The 25868-nt window shown below is 39.9% G+C and overlaps 2 protein-coding genes across 6 annotated transcripts; one reads left to right on the forward strand and one right to left on the reverse strand.

Moving 5' to 3' along the window:
• Positions 1–165: 165 nt before the first annotated feature.
• Positions 166–9762, reverse strand: PRPF38B (pre-mRNA processing factor 38B). The gene is made up of 6 exons (XM_040611201.1): positions 9349–9762; positions 5872–5940; positions 5427–5578; positions 5281–5341; positions 2502–2725; positions 166–2241 (listed from the first exon to the last, which is right to left on the reverse strand). The coding sequence occupies exons 1-6, from the start codon at positions 9631–9633 to the stop codon at positions 1389–1391; spliced, it is 1644 nt and encodes a 547-aa protein (XP_040467135.1). The 5' UTR covers positions 9634–9762; the 3' UTR covers positions 166–1388.
• Positions 9763–14340: 4578 nt separating this feature from the next.
• On the forward strand, positions 14341–24838 carry HENMT1 (HEN methyltransferase 1). 5 transcript variants are annotated; one of them, XM_040611204.1, is made up of 7 exons: positions 14341–14842; positions 15996–16127; positions 17691–17803; positions 18896–19030; positions 19424–19606; positions 21173–21350; positions 21931–24838. In XM_040611204.1, exons 2-7 carry the CDS (start codon positions 16011–16013, stop codon positions 22315–22317), a joined length of 1113 nt encoding a protein of 370 aa, XP_040467138.1. In that variant the 5' UTR covers positions 14341–14842; positions 15996–16010; the 3' UTR covers positions 22318–24838. The 5 variants fall into 5 exon arrangements, with proteins under 5 accessions (XP_040467138.1, XP_040467140.1, XP_040467141.1 ...); XM_040611206.1 differs by having other exon boundaries at positions 14341–14656; XM_040611207.1 differs by lacking the exon at positions 14341–14842 and adding an exon at positions 14992–15183.
• Positions 24839–25868: the final 1030 nt, after the last annotated feature.

Consider the following 25868-nt stretch of genomic DNA (forward strand, 5'->3'; position numbering starts at 1 on the left):
TTGGGGCTGCTGCATTTCTCTGTTAGTTTCATCTTCCTTATAAAGGTCCTTGCTACATGAAAGCCCTTACTCGTACCAAGTGTCACTTAGTCTGAAAATGAAACGTGGAGGAACCCAAACACTCTTCAACTGGCAAGGAACATGCAGGGAAAAGCTGACACCCAATACAAAGGAATTAATTGAGAGTTTATTCCAGATGGTTCTCCTCACTTAGTATACAAGTCATCAGAATAATCTATCAAATAGACTTGGACTTTAATGATATGATTTTTTTTTTTATAATGCATTTTGGTTTTTGCTTCTAACAACCTGTTTAAAAAAAATCTGCCAGATGAAATGTTCAGCACAAACTGCAAACCTTACTATTTGTAGAAAATATGACTTAAAAAAGGACACTATCAGGTAATTGTTATTTTAAATGTTTACACTTATAAAAATGCTTTGGAAGCTTGAAACGGAAATCCTTTGTAATAATTTTCTTCTTCCTACCTCCCTCTTCCTGTCTTCAATGCCTTTATTAGCCCAGGATTATCATAAATGACAAGAGTGCAGCTGCTGACTAAACACATTAAAAGACCACAAATGGGTAAATTGTGGTTTTTTAAAAAAAATATGGAAGCATGTAACCTTTTTTCTTCCAAACAAATAAAAAGCATAGATGGCTACGGTTCTCATCTGTCAACCTTTACAGTGTCCGCTTGAGGTAGCCTTTCTAAAGATTTCCTAAACAAGCCCCAACATAATCTAAATCTTTGCATCAAAACCACTATCTCCTTGAAAGTCCACTCTCAACACCAGTGGTGATCAACAACATAACACATTTTAAAAGCTTTTGAAAAACAGCAGGTACAGTGGACATAAATGTTAATTCTAAATCTCCAGCCCTCAATGCACATTGTATGCACATAAATATCTCTGCTATAATACACACTCAAGATCCATCCCTAAAAGCCATACCATTATGTAAAGCACAGCCATGCTAACTTCAGGATACAAACCATAATTCCACGTCTACAAAATGAAAGTAGAATTAGTGGCAGTTTATTGCCTCATACAAATTTAACCAACATGGCAACCATGCCAAAGGAATTAAAACATTTTCAGGACATATGTACAGACTGTACATTTCAGAAACATCTGAACAATAAAAATGCAAGAACAATCTCTGCATTACGAATTAAACTAAACAAATGGTTTGAAACCGTCAATGCATTGAATGGGTTTACAAAGGCACTTCCCTACCCAAAATAGGAAATGACAATCTGCAGCCTAGAGGGAGGTTGGAGAAGAGTGCTCATCAACTACTGCACAATCTCAACTTTAAGAAAAAATAAGCAGGATTTAATCAAACATTTATAGGATTCAATGTGATCCACTTCTGAAAGAGTTCACACAGTCTCATCTTTGTTTTTATGTTGCTTTTCTTGGCTCTCTCGTTCCGTGCTTTGGCTCCTTCGACGATCGTGTCTGTCTGAATGGTCCTTGCTATCACTGTGATCATGTTTGTGGGAACGTTCTTTGCTTCTGCTACGCTTTCTAGATTTTTCTTTGCTGGGACTCTGGTCTCGTTTTCTGGACTTCTCAACACTATCTGTTCTTCCTCTGCTTCTGCTTCTACTTCGTTTATTTGACTTCTCTTTACTTTCATTTTTATGCTTACTTGATTTCTCTTTGCTCCTGCTTCTGCTGCGCTTACCTGTGTTCTTACTTCGGCTCCTACTCCTATGCTTTCTTTCCCGGCTTCGACTTCTACTATGTTTTCTCTCTTTTTTGGAATCCCTCTTGTCATCCCGGTGTTTCTTGTCATCCTTGTCATCTTTGTGTCTCCTCTCTTCCGTATCACCCTTACTCTTCCTTTCTTTTGACCTTTCTCTGGATCGATCTTTTTCCCTCTCACTACCTCTTTCCTTATCATAATCCCTCTCTTTTTTCCGGCTCCTTTCATTTTCTTTCTCTCGCTCCCTATCCCTGTCTCTCCTATCTCCTTTCCTGTCACGACTTCGACTACGGCTTCTGTATCTGTCCCTGCTTCTGCTTCGCCTCCGTTCGAGTGTGCGATCAGTACTCCGAGATCGCCGCCTTTCTTTTTCTCTCTCCTTAGCTTCACGTTCTAACCTCTGCCGTTCTCTCTCTCTTTCTAGTTCTCTATCAAAACTAGATGATCCATGGCCTTCCCGATGATGACTTCTGCTTCTGGATCTTCTGGGAGACCTCCTGGGACTGATGGATCGTCTTGGAGACCTTTTGAAATAAAAAATATTCAATAAGAAACACAATCTTTTAAAGTTAAGGGACTTTCTTTGCTTTCCAGTTTACACTTTAGGTGCACAGTCTATATATAATCTTAAATACCAAATATAATCTGATTATTTTAATCCATTAGCAACCACAAAGGTTTTGCATATTGCCTTAAAACCAATCTCAGTAAGAAAACAACACGTTACTGGTACTAAGTAGTTCCAACATTTTAACATTCATTTTCAAAACAACACGCATATGACCTTGAACGTCTACGTTCTGCATGCCGGTCTATTTCTTCCATTCCCTCCTTGCCATCTTTCTTGATTTTTCTGGGTCTGCTTTTAATTTGTTGGTCAATGGTTTTCTGGACTGGCACAGGAATTCTTGGAAACAACGTTGAAAACCATTCAAGCTTAGTGAGGAAGGAACGAAGCATCTCCCCGATGGTCATAACGCAACCCCCACCTGCCTTCACATCCAGGTCCTACAAAATACAAGCAAAAAATATCCTGATGGTCAAAAATGTTCGTTACTGATTTAAAAAAAAAAAATGCTGCTACAATACTGCCCTCTTGAAGTCTCATGATTATGAAAGTTTACTTGTCTCATATTCTAATACATTTCCTTAGAAAAATTCAAACTCTGCACCCTTTGGATTTGGCAGTACGTTACAGATAGGGAATGGGACTTAATATATATGCATGCAGGCACATACTAATCCTGCAGCCATCTGGATGGTAAGGGACTGTCGATGAAGAGATTAACGCAAAATCCCCTTACACAGTCTGGTTATATGGTATGATCTTGCATTTTATTTAAACGCCACAAGTTGAGAAGTCCTCTCAAACTACATTTAATACTCCATTTTGTGGATGTACAACGGCATACCATCATACCCAACCCTGTGGCCTAAATCATTTAAGAACTACATCATTGCCTATCTGAAAATGATCATAGGAAAACCTCTAGTACAAAATGGCATCCTAACAGAATTGGAAGCAATAGCAAACCAACTGCCATGAAGCAGTGAGGTTTCTAATTTAGAAATATGTAAAAAAATAAATAAATGAACAAATAATTGGAAACGCATAATCCATGATGACCATTGTCTCTGAAAAGGGTCATTACCGCATGAAGGCCTTCTTGCTATGCCCTCTCACAGCTCAGGACATGTTAGTCAGCTATTGTCAGTCCCAAACCTATAGTGCAAGCACACAAGGAAAGTGAGATTTGTTATCTAAACAGGAAGAGAAAATCTAAATGTAAAACTGCTTGCACTCACACACATTTAAGTGTTCAGATATACAGTTTTTCCAAATATAATTCGCTGCAGAGATCTAAAGAAGAAAAAAAGGAGTTAAACGTAGCACCTGGAGAGCACGTACAGTTGAACAAAATAAACATAAGAAACATTTTTATAATTAACCCTGTGTCTTGGGAAGTTTTTCACAGCAGCATGACAAAGGATGAACTGCTTCCCCATATTTAAGAACTGGAGAAAACCAAAAATTCCTGTAGGTTTAAGTAATTCCATATATATAAATTTGCTTTGTCCTATTGAGCTTGACCAGGACTAGGGAAGAAACTCAAGACAAGCAGCCCCACGCACTTTTTCCTACATAACACAAAGCTACTGAAAGTGACTGGGAAAGAAACACTAACGCCAAAAATATATTGGGAGTTTTTAAACAACAACAAATATATGCTGATAACCAATATCTGCATGGACTGAAATGTAAAAACTGAAAAAGGTGCTTTGAATAATGAACCAGTTAAGACCTGCACAATGAATCGCACTTGTGATGGCTTTATTGTCCTGGAAATCAAGTTGTTTGTGGGACCCTGCGAATGAAGCCACCCCAATCCTCCTCATAAGTTACAATGCAACACTGCAGAGAAGAGTTCACATTAACTAGCACCACCTGAGGGAGAAGGAGGATACCACAGCAATGCAATCAAGATTTAAATGTGGTTTGATTTTTGTTACAAACATACAATAACACAGGTTTACCTGAAATAAAGCTGTTCCCTTTGCACAGTGTTTTTGATACTTAGCATGAAATAAGCTGTTTAAAATAAATACACTGCATTGCAGTCAGATACATGCATAATTAACACTATTTTTAATACGAGTATTTGGACATCATTTGCAATCACAACATTTGAAATTTCTTGAAGTAAATGCCTAATGTCACACTGAAGAGGGCAACTGATCATTCCTGTTCCATTCTTAAGTCTTGAATGTAATTTAAAACCTGCTCAATAAATACAAATTGCAACAGCACATAGCAGACTGCACAGTCAACTTCATAGACCGAGAAACCGCACCCACCAACTCCTACTCCACTTCTCCAGACAGTAAATCAGGGCTATGGTACCAGAGGTATTCTCCTTCTTTACTGCTCTTCAGTTAACAACCTGTGTTTCTTTTTTTGCCCCGTTAGCAAAGATATTAAGGTTACCAGACACAATACCAACTTATGCAATAATTAGGCTGTTTGTTTCTCCTCTGAAGAGATCCTGGGTTTAGTTATTCCAGGACCCGAATAATAACCACAGAGATTTTTGGTTATGTTTTTCAAGGTGAATGTTGGTTTCTACTATACACTTCCCACTCTTCTATGTAAGCACGAATTGAACTCCCCCTGTCCCAGTAAAAAATGCAAAATACAAATGTAGCACTCTCAGGACTTACTATACCTTGCTTAAAAATAACTGTTTTTCTAAAAACCACACAGAAGCCACATTTACACAGCCTGCTAACTGCATTCTGATTCAATAATCCTGTTTCACACAGGTTTGTAATATTTGACACAGTAACATCCTAACCAATGGAAAATTATGTTAAGTATTTGAAACCTAAGAAAAATGACCCAGGTCCCAGCTCAGACCTGCTTTCTGCACTAATTAATGACATTTCAAGAACATAACATCGCAACATTCAAACTACAGAAAACCGTATCAAAACAATGTTTAAGCCTAAAAGTAGTAACATGAAAAGAAACAAAAGAAAACAAATTATTACCCTCGCCGACATACCTCTTCATCGTCAAGAAAGGATTCAAACCAGTCCCATAGATCTGTAGGTGGCTGTGTGTACCTTAAAGTACAAAAAAAACCCGTAAAATTTTCATACGGCTTTCTGTGTATTAGATTAGGCATTAGTTGATTATATTGACACTCACCTAATATACATAAATCCAAGAGCCCTAATATATGGAGAGTCTGTATGAGTTATAAGGCCCATCACTTGCTTACGAGTGAGTTTCAGTGTAAATAGTTTGTAGAGCAGACAAAAGGCAGTAGACACAATTCCTCCAGTTCCAACACCACGTACCTTTCAAAAGAAAAAAAATGTAGGTGACAATACTGAAGTCTGAAAGACATACCCCAAATCTACAAAAGAATGATAACTAATATAGGATAAAATCTAAGTCTACAAACTGAGCTATGCAGAAAAAGTAACACTACTTGCATCCACAGCTCTGGAAGCAAGGGGAATATATCAACTCTTCGTAATAAATATAATAACATCTAGGGACTGAGCCAATATACAAACAAGTTTTAGCTATGCTTGGGATATTTATTTACCAGACAGAAAAATTTAAGGCGTCACGTACTTCTACTTACCCCTCCACACATCCCTGTCTGGCCTGCTGTTTTTCTGCTCCCTTTTTCCCATGGTTCAACATGCGTAACCTGAAAGGGGAGGTGAGGGGGAAGAAAGAGCATTACAATCACAACCTCCATAACGTTTAACTGCCTATGCAAACCTAATTTAAACAACAGATATCCTAAATCAATCTTAAATAGCTTGTCTTCTACCAAATACAAGATCAAGTTTGCTTTGCCGTTACAACAAAGCACTTGTTTTGTTTAATTACCACATTAAGAAATTATGGCCAAAATAATGAAGTTTAAACAAAAACAAAAAAAAAACCACACCACCAAAGCAAGCACCCATGTTTATCCTATAATGCATGTACTTTCAAATACTTGATGACTAAACCCCATCATTACTATTTTCTAAGGTGACTAAACAATCACCTTTAAATAAATAAACTGTCTCTTTAACAACTTCAGTGATACCTGCTGATGTATAGCTGAAGAAGTCAAAACCTATAGCCTTATGTTTATAACTGAGCCTAACTAGAGATTTGAGTATTGCCTACAGTTAGGACACAAGATGTCTATAAAGTGTAGTATTTTAATCTAAAAAGCCATTTTTTTCTTGTAGACCAGACCGATGATCTTCGATAAAACAGTTCCCAAGTACTAATGAGCAATGCTTGCCTAATTCAAATCTTTTGAGATGCATTTAGAGATAAGTGCATGAACACAGTTAACCAACACCATTCCTTACATTTCACAATAAGAGTCATAAACAAACTAAGAACAATAAAACTGCCTACACTGTATTTGAAATTGTAAAATTCAGAAAAATAAGGCCTGGGTCAAACAAGTATATTTCCTAAACACATCAACTTAAAAAAAATAAATAAAAGCAAGTCAAAAAAGCTAAAACCCTGTTATATTGGATTGGGGATAAGTCTGTGGCAAGTTATACTGTAGTTCACAAATTAAAATTCTTTAGCAATACATGAAACAAAACTGGTTATGTACACAACCACATGAAATCAAGAGATAATTTAACGGCTGGACTCATTGAACTGTTTTTTTTTACCGTTGCTGTCTTATGTAAATAAGAAACATGACAGATGCCAATAGTTAGAATTCAAATTCCACTGTAACTTCCTGTATTATTAGCATCATTATGAGAAGTTCACAAATACTACAGCAGTAACGCTGCGCATCCTTCTGATTATTTATGGTTTTGCCTCTCAGAAGAAATGAAAAGTATTTTTTCTAGTCAAAGGATCGAGTATGATACTATCACAATGTAGTTGTCAATTTTCTTAATTATGGTTATATTTATTGGCCACAACCAACATAAACACGCTGGTTTTGACAGATATCAGTAATAAAACCCAAAGCTCTGAAAACAATGTTTATTTCAGAAGAAAGTATCTGAAGTTTTGATCCTACAAAGACTGCTGTATTTGCTTAACTTGTTGGAAGCATACAGATTAAATGAAGTTGAGGACATGCACACAGTGCTAAAGATCAGGGATAAAGAAAGAGGAAGTCATCCACTCTGCAAATACAGAACTGAAACAGGAGACCAATGCTACAAGTGAATTAATTCAAATATCTAGACAGAGTCCCTGTCTTCAGAGATGGTCCTAGCTGCCTGTATCACTCAAGATCATCTTTCCTGATAATCCAGCACCCAGAATTGTTAATTTTTTAATTAGCCACTGATTTTGGTTCCCAAACAAAGACAAAAATATTCAAAAATCCCTGGTATAGTGGATATTGCACTCTCGCACTCAAAAAAAAAGCAGCCAGCAATCTTTCAGGAATTTAAAAACACTAACAGAATTTAAATTTTCTGCCTATCAATGAAGTACCTTAACCATCAGCTTATCTTCTCCCTCACATCTATTACTCATGAGTAACTAAGAGGCTGAGTTTTCTCTTTATTTAGCGTGCAGTTTTGAGTCAGGGTTTGAACTGTCAAGTTCAGTAGGCAAACTTTATGTACATTAGATTAATAAGCAGATATTTAATGGTATGTCAAAATTCCTCCCCAATTTAAGATTAAGCCACTTATGGAATGAAACACAGACAAGCAAACTATTTGGCCTACAGCAGCTGAGCTCTACCAATACCAAGAAGATGAATCCCATCAAGTATTTTTACTACATCTGAAAGGGTCCATGTAAAATACAGTAAGCTCTCAAAATTTTCTTAAAATATGCTTCTTTTATAAATTTTTCAGCTCTCACCATCACTTGGAAAAATAAACTTTGCTGCTTTCCCTACTGACAGTCAGAACAAATTATTTCTCTCTCATACACAGTAAGCAGTAAATTAACTCTACAGAAGCTTTGTCAACAATCTATATTACTCCAAGTATTAGGAGAATTAAGTAGTCAGCTCCAAATGACAGAGCACAAGCAGACAAGTGCTGTCATTAAGAGGAAAAACGGTAGCACTGTTTTCATAAGGAAGTGCAAGCAATGCCAAAAAATTCAAAATACTTCCCTGGAGTTACTTCTTACAGTTGTAGTGCCTTAAGTACCTTGAATTGCCCAGGTTAAATAAGACAAAAAAAGTTGTGTTTGTTTTTTTTATTATTATTTCAAAGTGCATTGAAACCCACTGACACAGTAACATTATCAAACAAAATAGATTCACCTGAGAAAAATATCTCAGTAAGCACCAAAGTACAGCTGACTGAAGACAGCAGGCTGAATTATCTAAGTTTTGCTCTCATGATCGGAACAAAGAATGTGGCTGTGTTGATGAGCATTAATTATGCATACCTCTACCTGGGAGACTGGCTTGATGGAAGCCTCGCTGCAAAACTGATTCAATCCTGCTAACAAAACAAGAACTGAGACATGGGTGCACTAATACAGTTCAGTTATCTCCCCAGCACATCCTACCTAAAGCCAAGAGAAGCGCTAAAATGAACTAGCTTTTTATTGGGCCTGGAGGAGGGGGATCCTAACCTCTAACTGAGGAAGAAGACCACGTGCAGCCAACCTCCTGCTGAAACCACCTACAGTCAGCACAGTACCTTCTGCGCAGTTACACGGCGTGGCAACTGCTAGGCAGCGGGGCCTGCTTGTCTCTAGAAGCGGCATGCAGATCGGGTCCCCTCCCCACTCTCTCCGACTGCGAGCGCAGTCCTTAGACGGCCATTTCATCCCCACTGCCCTGGCTCACGCTGCCCACTTAAAAACTGACTTACAGCTCCGTAATTCCAAACGAGACGCGACACGCGCCTCTTCTGTAAAAGAGAGAAGGCAGCACCTTCGATTCCCCCGAATAAGCGTTAAAAAAAAAAAAAAAAAAAGAAAAAGATATCTGCTCCCATCCCTTACCGCAAGATAAGGGGCAGGAAAGCAAGAGAGAGAATCCGCAGGCCGCAACCAAAGCCTCGCCCCTCCACCAGCCCCAGCCGCGGGGAGGCCCAGGCCAGGCGCCAGCACAGCCCCGAGGAGTCCGCGGCGCCCAGGGCGCGGCCCGCGGGCTCACCTTGAAGTAGATCTCGTCCACCACTTCATGGTAAGTCTTAAGCTCATAGAGCTGCACCTTGAAGTAGGGCGACGAGAGGATGTTGGTGAGGATCATGGGATTCAGGTTCATGGTCTTCTCGTTGCCCCAGAGCGGCAGCACGTTGCCCTGCTTGCCTGAGGCCGCCGGCTTAGGGGCTCCGCTCTGCAGCTGCTGCTGGGCCGGCGGGACGGCGCCAGGCTGGTGCTGGGCCGCCTGCTGCCCCTGGCAGTTCCCGGCGCCGACGACGGGGCTGTTGTTGGCCATGGCGGCTCAGGGCCCGGAGCGGGGCGGCGGCACACGGCCTGCGAGGCGGACGAGCGGCCGCGCCACACCAGAGCGCGGGCTGCCGGGCCGGGCGCTGCCTCCGCCGACTGCTGACAAGATGGCGGACCCTGCGGAAGTGACGGCTTCGCCTTCCGGGGCCGAGCCGGCCAATCCCCGCGGGGGAGCGCGGCAGCGCGCGGCGGGGGCCGGGGGGAAGGGGAAGAGGAGGCCGCGCGCCCCCTCCCCCCGCAGCCCAGGCCGAGCCGCTGCCCGCCCCGCGCCGTTCGGGGCCGCCCGCAGTAGCGCTGGCCCTCGGCCCGGGCCCGCTCGGCCGCGGGGCTGCCCCCCAGCCAGGCGGCGCCTGACGGCCAAGCCGCGGGCCCCGCGGCGGGGAGAGCCCGGCCGGGGAACGCGAGGGGAGCCGGTGGCGGGCCGGGCGGCAGCCGCGGCCACCACCGTGACGCGCCGCCCTAAGCCAGGCACTCGGCACGGCCACCCCTGCCGTGGGGAAGGCCGCCAGGGCGCTGCAGGAACGCGGAAGCGAGACCCGGCCGCCCGCCGCTGCCTCCACGTTAACGGAGAAGCCAAGAAATAACGACGGGGTCGCTCAGTACGCGGGGATCTCGGGGGAAGAACGTGTGTTGCGGGCTGCAGGGTCGGGCCTGGTCACCTGCAACCAGGGCTGGTGACTGGGGGCCGCGGCTTGGCGAGGGTCCAGCACCTTCTGAGAACCTGGCCATACCCGACGAGAACGCGCACTGTCCCCTGTCCACTGCTGCTACATTCAAGCTGAACGTCCCTATGAAATTACTGATACCACGTACAGACTCGGAACAATCAGAGTTGGGTTAATGCATTTGAAAACAAATAGCTGGATTTCACACAGTAACTGTCTACATTTAAATGCTAACAGAATGAAAGAGGGGAAAAACACCTCCAGTTTTACCTGAAATATATCTGATAGATGAGTTGAACTTGAATTGTCAGATTACGTTTAATTCATTATCCAAAGGTTTCCAATTCCAGATTTTGAATTACGTGCTTTCTCGCAAAAGCAAAAATGACCCTAGCTGTGTACTTTGGTGTCAGGCTTGAACCTGAGGTACGAAAGGGCAGCTGAATGCACAATTTAAAAGAATTGCCAAGATATTCTAAACATCAGATGATTGTCCAAAAAAATAACAATGTCCACCAAAATGGCTGTACCCCGGGCATAGGTGGACAAAGCATGTTCAGAGGCACACACAGAGAAGGGCTCCATGTTGCTCAGCACATCGGGAAAAAGGCGCAGGGGGAAGCTGGTATGGAAACAGCATCCCTACATGTGTGCTATTTATTTAAAACTAGTTTCGATTTTTCAATTTAAAAATGAGATAAATACTGCTGGAGGCAACATTTGAGTATCTTAACTCTTCATTACACCTTGAAAACCTGAGAAACAGTAATTCATCTTGGTTTTTCTGGCCCTTTAACATATCTTAATAGCTTGCACTGCAGCAGAAAAGCGTTCTTATCAGGGCCTTGACAGTTAGCAGTTTCTCGAAGCTGCCCATTTTGCTATCTAGTGTCATCACTCCCCTCTTCTAGGAATAACTTCATCAGTCTCTTTTTGGCCTCCTCTTCCCATGTTCACGAAACGTCATTACTTGTCACAGGACTCTACCAACTCGATGTAGTATATACCCATTTAACAATCTCATATGAAATTAAAGAATCACAAAATTAATTCTAAAAACATGTCCTTACGGTAGTGAAGTAATCATGTTCTGGAGACAGTTAGCTAGGGTAGTAACTTTTATTTGAAGCTCAGTGGGTTTTTTGTTGTTGTTTAGGGTACCCTTGACTCTTTGAGCTCTTCCTTAATTTGTCTTGTATAACCAAGACAGCCTGTATTTCTATTGTAATTTATATTACCCAAATGGTATTTTCACACATTTATCTTGTTCTGGTGGAATAATTAGTCAATATGTTCCAAACTTCAGTATTTTTGCTCTGTGTAAGACAACATTTTTGTACTTCTTATGCAATCCCTCTTTGGGGGTGATACTGAAACCTTTGACATAGCTGCAACCTATAAATCCATTTGCTCCAAATTAGATTTTCTTCCCTCAGGCATCCCAGCTGGTCTTAATACAGAATAAAGCCAGAGGAAAAAAAAAATAAATCAACAAGGTGATGTTCAATTGCAAACTGCAAAGAACTGCATGTAATTATAGAAAGTGAGAGTACGGTGATCTATGTATGCAAGGGCCTAGCCTCACTTCTCATTCACACAGATTAATTCTGAATTTTCTCAAACAGGCCTAATCTGTTAGTCAAAGCTGAGGAGAAAGATGCTAGTACTTAGTCACTAAACATCCTTTGAATCTGGTTTGAGAGGAATGGTTGGTAGCTCTTGAGTTACAGATTAAGCAGTACTGCTGCATGTATTTTCCAGTCAAATATCAGTGTGGACTAGTGTCTTCTGGCAGTAGTGCTGCATTAATAGGCACTGCAACTTTAAAGGGAAAGTACAGGTATTACATACAGTTGTCTTACTCTTCCCAATTACTGAAGGATAAAATAAGTTTTAGCAGTTTAGGATTTCTTTGTTCATGACTTTCTACTATGAGATGCATTTATTTCAGTATAGTCATATAATTTGTCACTCTTTGCATGGTACAAAAGTAACAGGCTTCTCTAAAAATAATCTGCTTAAATTTGTTGGCATAATGTACAGAATACAACCTGAATATTCAGTTTGAAATTACAGATTGTAATGTGAAAAATACCTTTGAACTGAAGTCTCTGAGGAGCCTCATTGACTTGGGCCTCCTTTGAGCAGGGGGAGCATTAGATAACCTCTGAAGGTCCCTTCCAACATAAATTACACTACGATTCCTTGAGAGTGTTAAGTAGATATACCACTGCATAAAGGAAAAAAACCTCAAAACTTTAAACAGACTAAAGCAAAGGATATTTTTAAATGTTTTTTTCAGTGAGAGAATAATAGAAGAAATTACTTGATGTAGTGGGGAATAATCAGAAGAATTTTTCAAAACCTTTTTCTATCAAGAATAAGATCAGACACCCTGGAGTCAAAGCAGATTTTCCAACTTAAAACTGCTAATAACCCTCTCCATCTCTTTCATATTGCCAATCTTCAAAAGATTGGATCTCTAATCCAATTTAATTTCACCACCTAATATGGATCAAAAAAGATATTTCTGTGATGATATTATTTTGATAATGAAGTATTAAACATCTGATAATTCTAAAGGTTTCACAGTGGTATATTTTGGAATGACGTCTCACAAACTATTAGGAAATTGCATGAATGCACAATGTGTAATGAATTTACTTTTACTGTATACTGTAACTTTACTGCTGTCCTTCCCTATACCTTTTTGTGTTCTTAAGAATGTCAGACTGAATTACAAGTGGAATTTTACAGGATACCAGAATCTATACAATTTTAAGCCAGGAAGTGAAAGACTTCTATTAATAAACTTTACAATATCTCTCCAAGGTAAGAAAATACTATGCACAGTTTACAGACTGCCTAATTGAGACATAGGTACTAAATGATAGTTTAACCTTAAACAATGACTCAACGGCCAAAAAGAGCAACTGAGTTATACAACAAAGAGCCTCCAAGCTATCTTTTTTTTCATTGTACAAGGTATTAAACCCCTTATTTCAATTGCCATGTATTTTCTTTTCTAAAAAGCAAAAACCTAATTAAAAAGAAAAAGTCGATTTATTAGACTAGTCAAAGAGATTTCATGGGAACCATTCCCTATACAAACATAGTTTCTGTGCATGACCAAACCGAGTTCCGCAGGTCTTTAAATCTTGTTGGGGACAAAATCCTATAAAAATATTTGACCAGGTGTATATATACTTTAAAATAAATTTTCTATCCATGTAAAGGTTGGTAATATTATAACACTTATTTAAAACCTGTTTGCAATCCAAACTGTGATTGAACTAGCAACTCTCAGGCTGTCTTACTTGCATACACTGCTGTTAGTGCTTCGCTGTTAAAACAGATGAATAACAATGGTAAAATTGAACATACAGCTCCCTATTTCTACTACTCATAAACCAAAATAAATACAAAGAAAAGCTAATTGCTATTGTATTCCAAAACCTGAAAAATAAAGCTCAAACAGAACAGAACCTTTCCAATAACTTGAAATACCTGAAAATGTCTGGGTTGCCAGTTTGCAAGGACGCTTGCATACACTTTCTAGTTATTAAGTAAACAACGTAGCCAACCTGCTGTTAGCTACCAATGTGCTCTCAAGGCCACATCCTGTAAAACTTGAAATGTGTAGCCAAGACTCAAGTTTAAATCATTAGTCAGGTATCAGCATATAACGGTCTAGTATTTTCTGGAAACTAAAACAGATTGAATTGTGGTCTAATGTAGTTAACAAATCTTCTTTACCCTCCCTACCACCTGAATCACCCTCCCTCTGTCCAGCTCCCGGCACAGGAGGCACACTAGCGTTTTCATACAGCAGCCCCCTGGGATGCACAACAGCTGTGACCAGGAAGGGCCACAGGACAGCTGGAGAGAGTCTTTCCTTCCTGCTGTGCTGGGCACGCAGATGCCAGCTCTTCAAGACACAAATCTCGCCCCAGTGTGGAAAATACTTAATGAAATCTTGCAAAAGACGTCGATTTTTTTTTTTTTTTTTGGTAGCCTCTCCCTTACTCACCCCAGCAGAGCTCTTCCACTGCCAGTCACAGCCGGTGCAACTGCGTTAGTTCCCCCTACGGAGAGTAACAGTCGGCCGCAGACACAGGAGCTGGCCCGGGTCCCACAGAACCTACAAGAAACAGCACGAGGCGCAGCGAGGTGTTTTGGTGTGAACACTAAGGACACCCCTTCCTGCTCATCACCCGTTACTGCCACAGAGGGAGGCTGGCAGGGGCACAGATACATACAACAGGTGGCCCGCTGGCTGTGCGTGTGATGCCGATCAACGGTCTGGCATTACCGGGGGCGGGAAGCCATCCTCCTGCGTTAAAAGATGTAAATAAATGTGCTGCCGCGCGGAGCTGCCGCCGGGGCGGGGGGACCCAGGGTGGCCGCTTCCCCGGGGCTCCCTCGGGCAGGGCTGGCTCGGGGGTCCTGCAGGCGCCGAGGCCGGGCCGGGGGAGGCCGCGGCCCCTTCCCTCCGGCGCCCCGCCGCGCTCTGCCCGCGGAGGGGACGCGGCGGTGGGTCAGCCTGCGGGGGAGGCGCGGGGGAGCCCGCGGGCAGCGGCGAGGAGGCGGCCGGGGCGGGCGGGCAGCGGGGCCTGAGGGAATGGCTGCCGGAGGGGCGGCCCCTGGGCGAGGGCCGGGGCCGGGGAAGGGCCGGGGCCCGGCTGGCGCTGTGCTGGCGCGGCGGGGCTGAGGCGGCGGCGGGCTGCCGGGTGCGGGGCCCGAGCAGGGTCGGGCGGGCAGCGGGAGGCGCGGCGTCTCCTCAGCCGGGTGCTGGTGAGGGGAGCCCAGCGGGCTCGCTTTGCCCCTGAGGCGGCGGACGGCTGGCCTGAACATTGAGCCTATTTCCTGGTTGTGTACATGTATTTGTAGTTACGTGTGAGAGACGTACGGGGCGGCGCAGCTGCCGGCAGGCGTGCCCTGCTGCCGGGAGCTGGAGCTGGCGCCTCGCCCTTCGCTGGGGCCCGGGCCCGAGTGGGGATGGGGCCTGTGAGCTGCTGTGTGTGCTCCGGCGTAGTGCTTGGTGAGGCGTGGGGGGGCTGGAGGTGCGCTAATGGTTCTGACGCCACGTGGCATTAATGTTGGTTTACTTAAAAATGCAGGCGCTAGTACCAAGGCTTAGCTGGTAGTGAAGTTGAAGCCTAGCAGACCACCTCCTCTTCCACAACGCAGTAATTTATCAGGTATTTCCTGCTGGTTGTTACATTGTAGAAGTTGTATTGAGCCATACATACAGAAACCTAGATACAAAATTATCTGAATTGGAAGATAAAATGAATGATAGACACAAGACAAGACAGCAGGAACCTGAGTGAGAAATTATTTTTCTGCTCTTGTCAGAAAAGCTAAGGAAGATTAAGTATGTTGCAGTTGTGTAAACACTATGTAGGTGTGCTGGGTGAAGACTAACAGATTAAAAAAACTTGTTTTTTTATGATTGTATGTGGTTTCTAATTGTTTATAAAGAGGTTATTTACATTGCTATATGTGGGGGGAGCAGCTAGTGCCTAGTTTTGCTAATTCCTATATTTGTGTCATTCTCTGAACAGAACTGGGATTGCATCTACCTCTGCTTAATAGTGAATTGAATGCCACTGAAAACTGTAAACTCTGTAATTTGATATGTTATAAAGTACTTCAGAAAGTAAGAGTTAACTTTTTATTTTAGCATTGACGAAATATCATGGATAAGAACTTTCAAGAAGAACAGTTTACAGGAATTGCTGAATTTATACCCCCTTTGTACAAACAACGCTACCAGTTCATTAAAGATTTAGTGGGGAAATACAAACCTAAGAAGGTTAGTATGTTTTGCCTTTTTATGTTACACATTTGCAGAACAGTTACCATTAGGTATCTCAGGAAGACAGGAAATGTGTAGATAACCTGCTAACCTAATTATGAAACAACAGTAGTGGAAGAGCTATTGTGAAAACTAAATTGCCGTAGCAGACACTTGATGATCATGTTTTGTTTTTCAGGGTGACATATAACTAATGTTAATCGATGGGAAGAGGGAAAAATATAAAAAAAAAAAAGCCTTAGCTTTTTTTGGCGAATAGGTGGCATTCTGGTTTTAGTTTAATGCTAAGGGTTTTGGTTCAAGCAGCTTTCATCATAGTTTGGTTTTGCTTTCTAGAGCCAATAGTTCCGTATACGATATCGGGTTTTCCTCATCATTCACCTGGATGTTTTCAGATGAGAAGTGACATTAAGAGTATGGGATTATGTGATGCTAACTATCCTCCACTTTCTTCAGCTATTGTCACCCCCTCCTGTTTTTTCCTCCCCCCCCCTCCCCATATACCAGGGCTCTTGTTTCGATACTCATTTTGAAAAGTTAAATTCTTTCAGTAATGTTGTGTAGTAATTGCTGTTTTCTAATATGCCCTCCCCCTAGCACCTCCTCCCAAAATCCGGAAAGTTGAGAAATACCTGTTTTCAGTGTTTAACTCTGAAACTGATGTTAATGTCTTAGGGAGCATGCAAAACATTGATGAGAAATGCACCAGCACTGTGCTCACATAATCATACTTCTGATAGCTAATAAAAATCTAATCTGGTCTATGATGTTGTGGAACTGTAATGGGCTTTTAAAGAGAACATACTCAGGAGTGTTGCATCTGTATTTAAAGGTTTGAATTTTCTGATTTAAGATGTAAAATGGGGTGCGGGGTGTAAACTTCCTGTTTACCTGCAGGGTAGAGGTAAACTGAATAGAAACAATTCAGGATTTTCACACTGAGAGCAGAGCAGTGTGCTTCAACCTTGTCTTAGCCAGGGAAAGAACAGTGGGGTTTGGTTTGTGTACTCAGCTACCTCTTAAGCTTGCAGGAAAGAATATCTATTATATATTTGACTTTGTGGTCTGAATATCCCCAGCCTTCCCCACTTAAACATTAGACTTAGCCTGTAAACTTGTTTTATGCAGATGCTTTGCTGCTAACCTGGCTGCTGGTGACCCTAATCTCTGTTTTGGATGGAGAGTGGTCTAGTGAAAAGCAGTGGTGAATGTGAAAATGGCTACAGCTTTAATACTTAAAATAATATCTTACTGTTGTTTATGTGGAAGACATTGTCTGGATTCAGTGGGATGTTCTACATGTAATTGTTTATAGCTGTAATAGTAAAAGGTTAATCCATTTAAAACATCTTGTAGGATCTTCATATATGTTTTTAAAATAATTTTCAAGTTCATGTCTGCCCTACTTGCAACTGTAAATTTTAGTTAAGATTGCAAAATGCTTTATTTTATTATTAAAAATCTATTTTGCCATAAATACGGAATTCTTATTTTATTAAAGTTTCTGAAATTACTTGGAAATATGCAGCATTTACACATTGTTTAATATCTAATTTACAGGTGGCAGATTTAGGATGTGCTGACTGCACGCTTCTCTGGATGCTGAAATCCTGCAGTTGCATTGAGGTGTTAGCTGGGCTAGATATCTGTGCAAGCGTAATGAAAGAGAAAATGTAAGTTCTTGCTTTGTGTTAATTTCAGGTTTGCATTTGGCTTGGCCTAGTAACACGTTACATCATTTCTTAAAAAGAATTTCAAAATGAAGGTAAATGCGGAAATACGAGCTTGGCAAATGAAGAGCTAGCTGTTGTGAATCAGTTAAGTTGCACCTGTGTCTGTGGGCTGGGCTGTGGATGCCCTTAACTTCACCTAATGTAGCAAAGGTCTGAGTCATGGAATGGCCCTGAAAGTGTGTACATCTAAGAAATACACTGTTTGTAAAGGTACTAATACATTGTATTAATAATATCTGTTTATGGAAATACATGACGTTGCTGTGGTATGCAAATCTGATCTTTTTGAATTGCACATGTAACTCTTTTTAGTCACCAGCGTGGGGACTTCATGCTTGCTAACATTTTTTAAATGGGAAGCTTAGCTCAATGTTTTGTGTTTCGCTTAGAAGGCTCTAAAATAAATAGTTTATGTGACTTTTGAAGCATGGGCCAGACTGGTGAGGAACACCCAACATTTCTGTCTTAGAAGCTGATTATTGTGGTTTCAATGAGTATGTAGGATCTAGATGCTGACGTTATGACTTGTGCTTTCTCAAGAATAAATAAAAGTAGCCTTTTATTATATTTAATGCTTATCATGTGCTTTGTCTGATGCAGTATTTCAGAATGAAATTTGAACATATCTTTTAGTTCTGAGTGTATTTTATTTGGAAAAAATAGGTTAATATGCTTGCCTAATAACTTCCCCAAAACCCTTGCAAAGTGTGTGTAAGCTAGAATTACTATGTGTCTAGACTTGAGCTACTATCTGAATTTACAAGCAGCTTTCCAAGTGGCTTGAGAGTATAGTGGAATATTTTGTAAATATGAAAGACAACTGCTGGATTAATTCCTCTGCTTTTTCTGTCCTATTGTAGATAGTCATAACAGTGTTTGTATTGGAAATTATTTTTTTTATCCTTGTAAAATAGTTACCTTGTAGATCTCAAAAAGGTTAACTCTGTAGGGTGTTAGCTAGTTCAGTTGCATGCACAATTTGTTGTGTCCTAAGGTCCTTTCTATAACATAATTTTTTAAATACTTTTGTAGGCATAGGTTGTCTCCTCTTCCCGCTGATTATTTGAAACCATCTGAAAGATCCCTAACTGTTACCTTGCATCATGGTTCAGTTGCCCAGAAAGATCCTTGCATGCTTGGTTTTGACTTGGTAACGTGTATTGAACTGTGAGTATTAGGCCAATGTACTACACTTCTCTAAGTTCGTTAAGGTTCGGTTTGGAATTATGTCCATACTTTAAATAGACTGGAGGAAACTGTTCAAGCAGAAGAAAGTGGCATGTAAATTGTGCTTGAATTAACCATACTAAGAAATTAAAAGCTTGCTAGCTTATGGTGGAAAAAGGATATTGATGAAAAAGTACAAAATGCAGTAAGAGATTTTCTCAGACAAAATCTCTAAGCTGCTACTCAACTACAGTGCCAGGGCTAATATTGCAGAGCTAGGCTTAAATTTACAGAGTACAGGCACAGGTTGGGTTTGGGTATTTTTTTACTGGTTAAGAAGATTAAAACGCAGAAACATTTTTTTAAAGACATACATAAACTTATCCTTTACAGAATAGAGCACCTGGAAGAACCAGAACTAAAGAAGTTCCCTGAAGTGGTGTTTGGTTTCATGGCTCCAAGCATAGTTGTGATCAGTACTCCAAATTCTGAGTTTAACAGTTTGCTTCCAGGAGTGATGTTATTCAGGCATCCAGACCACAAATTTGAATGGAACCAAGTGCAGTTTCAAAGCTGGTAAGCTTACTGAGCGTCATATGCAGGCAGCTTGGAGTGTTCAGTAATGTGTGAAAGGAACAGCTATATATTTTCAGAATGGCTTGTGTATGTGGTTTGGTGTCAGTGGAGTTCCACACCTACTGATCTGGTGAAAATTTCTTTGCTGTTATCAATAGTTAAGCGTGCTCCATGGATTTTGCGTGAAGGTTGTTAGGTTAGCTTGCTTTTACTGTAACTGCTCTGCAAAAAATATTTAAAACTTTTACTTTCCTTTTTATATATCTTTATTAGCATTAATGCATTTGAAGTGTAAGATATTAATTAACCTTTTTCACATAATAATACCCTGCCATAGAAATGCTTCACAAAAACCTAAGAAATCTGCTCACTATGTATGGTGCATCATCAAAACATTCAATTAGTCCAGACCTCTCTGTAAGGGTATGCAAGCAGATTTATCAAATAATCAGAGTAGCAGAACATGTTGAAAAAGGGGTAGTTTAATGGATCATGGCACAATGAAAGATTTTATGCAGAACATATGTACATGACAGAAGGTTGCATGAGATGTATCTTACTCTAATACCAGTAGATCTAATAAAAACAAAAGGGAGAGTGGGATGTATATCCTGTGATAACAGTCAACTGTCAGGCAGTTGTGGAAGAAAATACATGGCACAGTAAAGGATGCCATGCCTCAATAGCCAACTCTTGGTCAGAAACTGAATCTTGGAAAACTTGCCCCTTGAATTAGGTTGTTTCTGCCATAGAGTTTAAAGTATGCAGTGATTTTTCAGTATATAGTTTTGAAAAGCTTGGAGCATTTATTTTTTCCTATGTAATGATACTAAAACCAGCCTGCATTACTGAGCATGAATACCTTAGACACCATTTATATGACTTAAAGTAAATTTAGATTCTGCTTTTGGATAGAAGTGAATTAAAAATATTTATATCACTGACAGAGTGGTATTTTTTGGAGCTGTAAACATGAGAGAGGAGAAGGTCTTTACATTTGTGTTGTGAAATATCAATACTGTGATATTCTCTAAAATACATGAGATATTAATTTAGTTTACTACTGCTTCATGGAGAATGTTGCAGGTAAGTAGTGCCATGTTAGTTCCCTGCCCCATCACTTCTTTCACCTTTAACATGGGTGAGGTAGATTTTATACATTTACAACAAACCTCAGGGTTTTTTTTTCTAGTAACTGGTCTATTCTGGTTTTGGGGGGTGTATGTTTTTTATGGGTTCTTCTCAAAAAATTTTGCTCTCTAACATTGGTAGGTTTTAGCTCACTTTCTGTGCATTTAAGACAGTAACCAACTGTGAACATGTGTTTCAATTTTAGAGATAACAATAATGTTTGGTTGCCTAAATTACCGATACTAAATGATTCGGACTGTGGTAAGGATATGATTACAGCTCAGATTCAGCAAGTTTTGACAGTGCTTATCTTCAGGCATGTGGGTATTATTAGAGAAACTATCAGGCCTAGGGTCTTGCTTCTGTTGGAGAATGCATTTTTATCACATTAAAAGATGAATATTTAGTATGATTGGGATAATTTGCCTTTCTTAGGGCTCTAGAGACTGCTAGATGTTATGATTACTCGGTGGAATTTACTGGTGTAGGGCACCCGCCAACAGGAATGGAGAATGTTGGGTTTTGTACCCAAATAGCTGTGTTTCTTAGAAAATATCCTCAAACCAGTGAATCTGCTCAATCTGAGAAACCCACTCAAGCAGTTTACAAAACGGTAAGTACTATTTGCTTCCTTTAGAAGGATGAATAAAGAGTAAAATATTCTATGATTTTCCTCTGTAGGCGTTTTTACTGTGGTCTACCATTGCTATCCAGTCCTAGGTGTGATTAACACACACCATCAGATCAAAGGAGTCTAAGTCCATGATAAAGGCCTCTACGTTTTAGATTATTTGCAGTCCCTGTTTCAAGGTGACAGTTCAGAAGTAGTTTAGAATCTTTGTAGCTGTGAAACTGTCACCAGAGCCTCATGAGGAGTAATGTGAAAAGTAAGAGAATGGTTAGAAATAATTAAAGCATTGCAGGTCTACACCTTGCCTGATCTGCAGGTATAGCTTGCAGACTCAAGCCTTATTTTTTTTGAAGTTCCATTAACTTACTTAATTGCCATTGTAGTTGTAATACTTGTGACATTGTCTAGTTTTTTGTTACCTGAAAATGTTTAAACTAATAAGCAAGACAGGACTGAATCAAAAATTATGTTCTCATTTTAGAAGTTCTTTTTGACAGGCAAATGTTAAAATCTGAGCCAGTGATAATGATAAACATTGTATTTGTTCTTCTGTGTTGTAAAGGTCTTCAAAGCAGTGTATCCAAGTCTTAAAGATGAGAAGTACCTGCAGAATGCAGTGGTCAGCGAAGTTATTTTCACAGCACAAATCATTAAGCAAAGTCTGCTGAACCATTTAATGTCAGAACATGATCCTACCGAGAGAAAATCCAAATTCCGACCTTCGATGAGCTGTTTTTCAGAAGGTCTTGGAAAACTAGTTGTTGGAAAAAGCATGGAACCATTTGTTAATGGAAATGTGGTTTATATACCTCTTACAACAATCTTTTCTTTTCCCAAAGTTAAAAATCTTTGTGGTACCTTTGAGAAGTTATGCAGGCTTATTGCTGGCAAGGTCACGCTGAGCAGTGATGGTTCTACTGTGATGTTCAGTACTGAACATGAAAATTAAGAGAATTGGATCACAGATTTCTTATACAAAGTTCAGGTAAAGTAATGAAAGTATTTTCTTAGTAGCTGTCAGATGGTGTGTTCTGTATGCTAACGAGAACCACAAGATCTCTCAGTATTTACCCATCAGCACCTCTCTGATTCAGTGAATGTGACTGCTGACAAAGACTGCAGTAACTCATAAGGTTTTGAAGTAGAGTATCAGGGCTAAAAGGAAAGAATTTAATTCCTGTGAAGAAAAACTTAAAGAATTTTTGTTTGTTTTCTATTACTATATTGTAGCTATCATTACTAGATTGTTTTTGGTAATCGTTTGTTAGCTCCAAGGGTAGTTGAAGATAACACAGAACTGTGGTGTTACGCTGAATAATGTGAGTCAGACCTGGGTTTAGGACAAGTTTTTTTTTCTTAACAAGATAAAATGTATAGATACCTTTTTCAAGATAAGCACATACTCCATCTTCAGGAAAACCAAATCTTGTTCCAGATAAATTGGAATATGCCGCAAATATTTATAGCTCAGTAAATCCAATACTGGGGAAGAGTGCCATGATGTTGATACAATATGAGAAAAAAAAGGTAGATTTAGCCCTATTGTTTTATCCAGTTTCTTGATAACTGCTGCTTGGGGAATAACTTGCATCCTGTAACTTTCCAAAAGCTGAATTTAATTAATTTGAAACTGGTATCTTTGACTATTCTGGGTTTTTTTTGCGGGATGAAAAATAAAGTCTGTCATTGTGAATGCTAACCTGGCCCCAGTGTACAAAAAAAAGTCTGTGTTTTCATGTGCAGCTGTTGTCCAAAAAATCTTGACAGCACATTCAGCAGAAAGTAAAAGCAGAGGTGTTACAGATAGTAGAGCTTACTGGCTTGGCCAAGGTGCCTTTTGCCTAAGTAGAGCTGAATTGTAGGTGTAAATGCACAGTAAGCAAATACTAGACGACGGACTTCTAAAGACACAGATTTTGAAGGATGGACAAGACTGGCCTGTTGATACAGGATTAATGAAGCAACACACTGGAGTTAAGTTTATTTGCATACCCAAATTTTTATAACCAATAATTTTAATATCTCAACTGAGTATTTCTTTTAAGTGAAGAGATGGTTAATTAAAAGGCCTCATTTGGTGCATGTTTTGCAATGTCATTGGCAGCTTTGAATGAGCTAGTATTATCAGAACCGACTTATGTGTGAAACATGAAAGTTCAGAAATTTCTGCAAGTAAGAAATTCTGCGTAAGGCCTGACAGTTTCTTAGAGAAGATGACTGCATTCTACTGTCTAAATTTTTGAAATTAATTTGAACTGATTAGGGTGAAAGATCAGACATAAAGGGGAGAGGCAACTGTAATTCTCTGAATTGAGAAATGGTACAGGATCTATAACAGGCTGAGCTTCAGGGAAAGAAGAATGATCTGCAGTGCTCTGTCGTACTGAATGATTAACATAGGCTTAATGAGCTTTGTCTTTTGTGGGAGATTTTTCTCCTACCACAAATAGACATGGATTATTAAAATCTAATACATTTAGAATTAATTTTCAGAATTAATGTAATTAAATTTCACCTTTAATCAATATTTAAAATGGTTTCTTTTTTTTTTTTTTTTAGATTGTGATATGAACTTGCCATAGTTGGTATGTTACAATATACGTACAATTAAAAATTGGTAAATATTCTTTGGACAGTAATAAGCATAGCTGTTTGAGAATGGCATTGGGTTGTTATGAAAAGATACCTCTGCAGTTCACTGTACAATTTACTATAGTTAGAAAATTTTTTTGGACGACAGAACTTCTCTCTGGGTTGTTTCCTCTTGCAATGTTATATCTTTAGTGTACTTTATAGCATAATCACTTTAAAATAAGGAAAAGGGAAAAGAAGGTGGACCTGTTGGAGTTATATTTGCCTTGAATTTTGTATTCAGGTAACATCTAATTACAGGAATGCCTCATGAACAGACAAGATTGTATATGAATACATGCTTGTTTTTCCTCAAAACATTATACCCTTAAGGCTTCATAGCTACATTTGGAAAAAGATTTATGTGAATATTGGGTGGACAAATGTCAAGGAGCCTAAATGGTAATTAAGTTTTAAGAGGTTCATGGATCCATTGTAAGAAAGTTTAATTTTTAATGATAGCTAGGGCAAATATCAATTCTTACATTCTTGCTTACGCCTTTTCCTGGGGAAAATCTTAAGTCAAACTACAGATGTTTGGCCCTACATGTTCAGTGTTCCTTGGTATGTATATGTGTACTGAAACTGAAGAAGCTGTTACATATCACATACAGAAGTACTGTTCAGAATATGTACATTTTACTGGACGGCTAGCTTTTAGTAACACAAACTGCTGGTTTGTATGTCAGGTTTCTACTGGCTGAAATAAATTCTAATTAAGGTTTTCTTTAAAGTACTGAAGTAACTGTCTTTTCGGGAGCAGTTAAACACTTTGTCAGGGTTCATTGTGCATAGCTTTTCATTATCGGGTTGGTCTTTTGATTAAACTATTACGCATATGGCATCCCACTTGACCTTGGTCAGTTTCAAACTGCAGGTTTAATTCTGATGTCTCAAAAGAGGATGCTGAAAGGACGTTTGCATGCATGTGGCAGTATCACTGACCAGGAGATGGCACACGTGTGTCAAAACAGATCAACCTTGGGTTGTTCAAAGGATAAAATCCAAATATTGATTTAAAAATACCCCAAAAAACCCCACCAGAACCTAACCAACAACAACAACAAAACCCAGTGCAATATCTTGCACCTAAGAGATAGCTACTGAGTGAGTTCGTAGGGATTGATTATGGTCAGAATAGAATGTTTCTGGTCAGTGTTTTGAATTAATAATAACACAAGTGAGGAAGCGGTACAAATAAATCTTAAAACGATCCCCTCCCTTATCTTAATAAATCAAAAATAACTGCCTTTATTGTGAGAGCTGGAAGAGTTATCTGCCTGTCTCCCCAGAGATGTCTCGGACAAATAGATCTCACAGCTAATAAACTTCTGATGTGTTTCAGTCCAGTCTCTTGTGGATTTCCGTGTTCATAGGCTCTATTCCATGCTTGTTATCGTTATGTTGGTAAATGAGGTTTGGATCATTCAGTTACAGCTGTTATGTGTAACTCGTAATGGTTAGTTGTTGGGATGTTTTTGATTTTCTACTTAAACTTCTTTTTAAACTGAGTAGAAGAAACATAGGAAGGGGCTTCTGAAATAACAGCAAAATTCTTACGCAAAAGTCCTTTGCGCTTTCTTCCCTATTCAGAAAAAAACCCAGATTTTAATGCAGTCCTGTGTGCAAACAGTTCACGGGGAATGCCCCCCCCAAAAAAATGCACTGACATTAGCATACATGCAAATGAGGATATTGGGGAAGCATAAGTAGATCATAAGAGAAGGCAACTGAAAAAAAACCCAAAACCTAGTGCTGCCTTTACAAGTTTATGAACCAATTGAGTTGTGATTGGAAGGGCAGTATATACAACCCTGAACTCGGGCAAAGATTTGCTATTGTGTGCTTTCACAAAAAAACCCCAAAAAC

Source organism: Falco naumanni, chromosome 11, assembly GCF_017639655.2.
Source record: "Falco naumanni isolate bFalNau1 chromosome 11, bFalNau1.pat, whole genome shotgun sequence".
NCBI classification, from domain to species: domain Eukaryota; kingdom Metazoa; phylum Chordata; class Aves; order Falconiformes; family Falconidae; genus Falco; species Falco naumanni.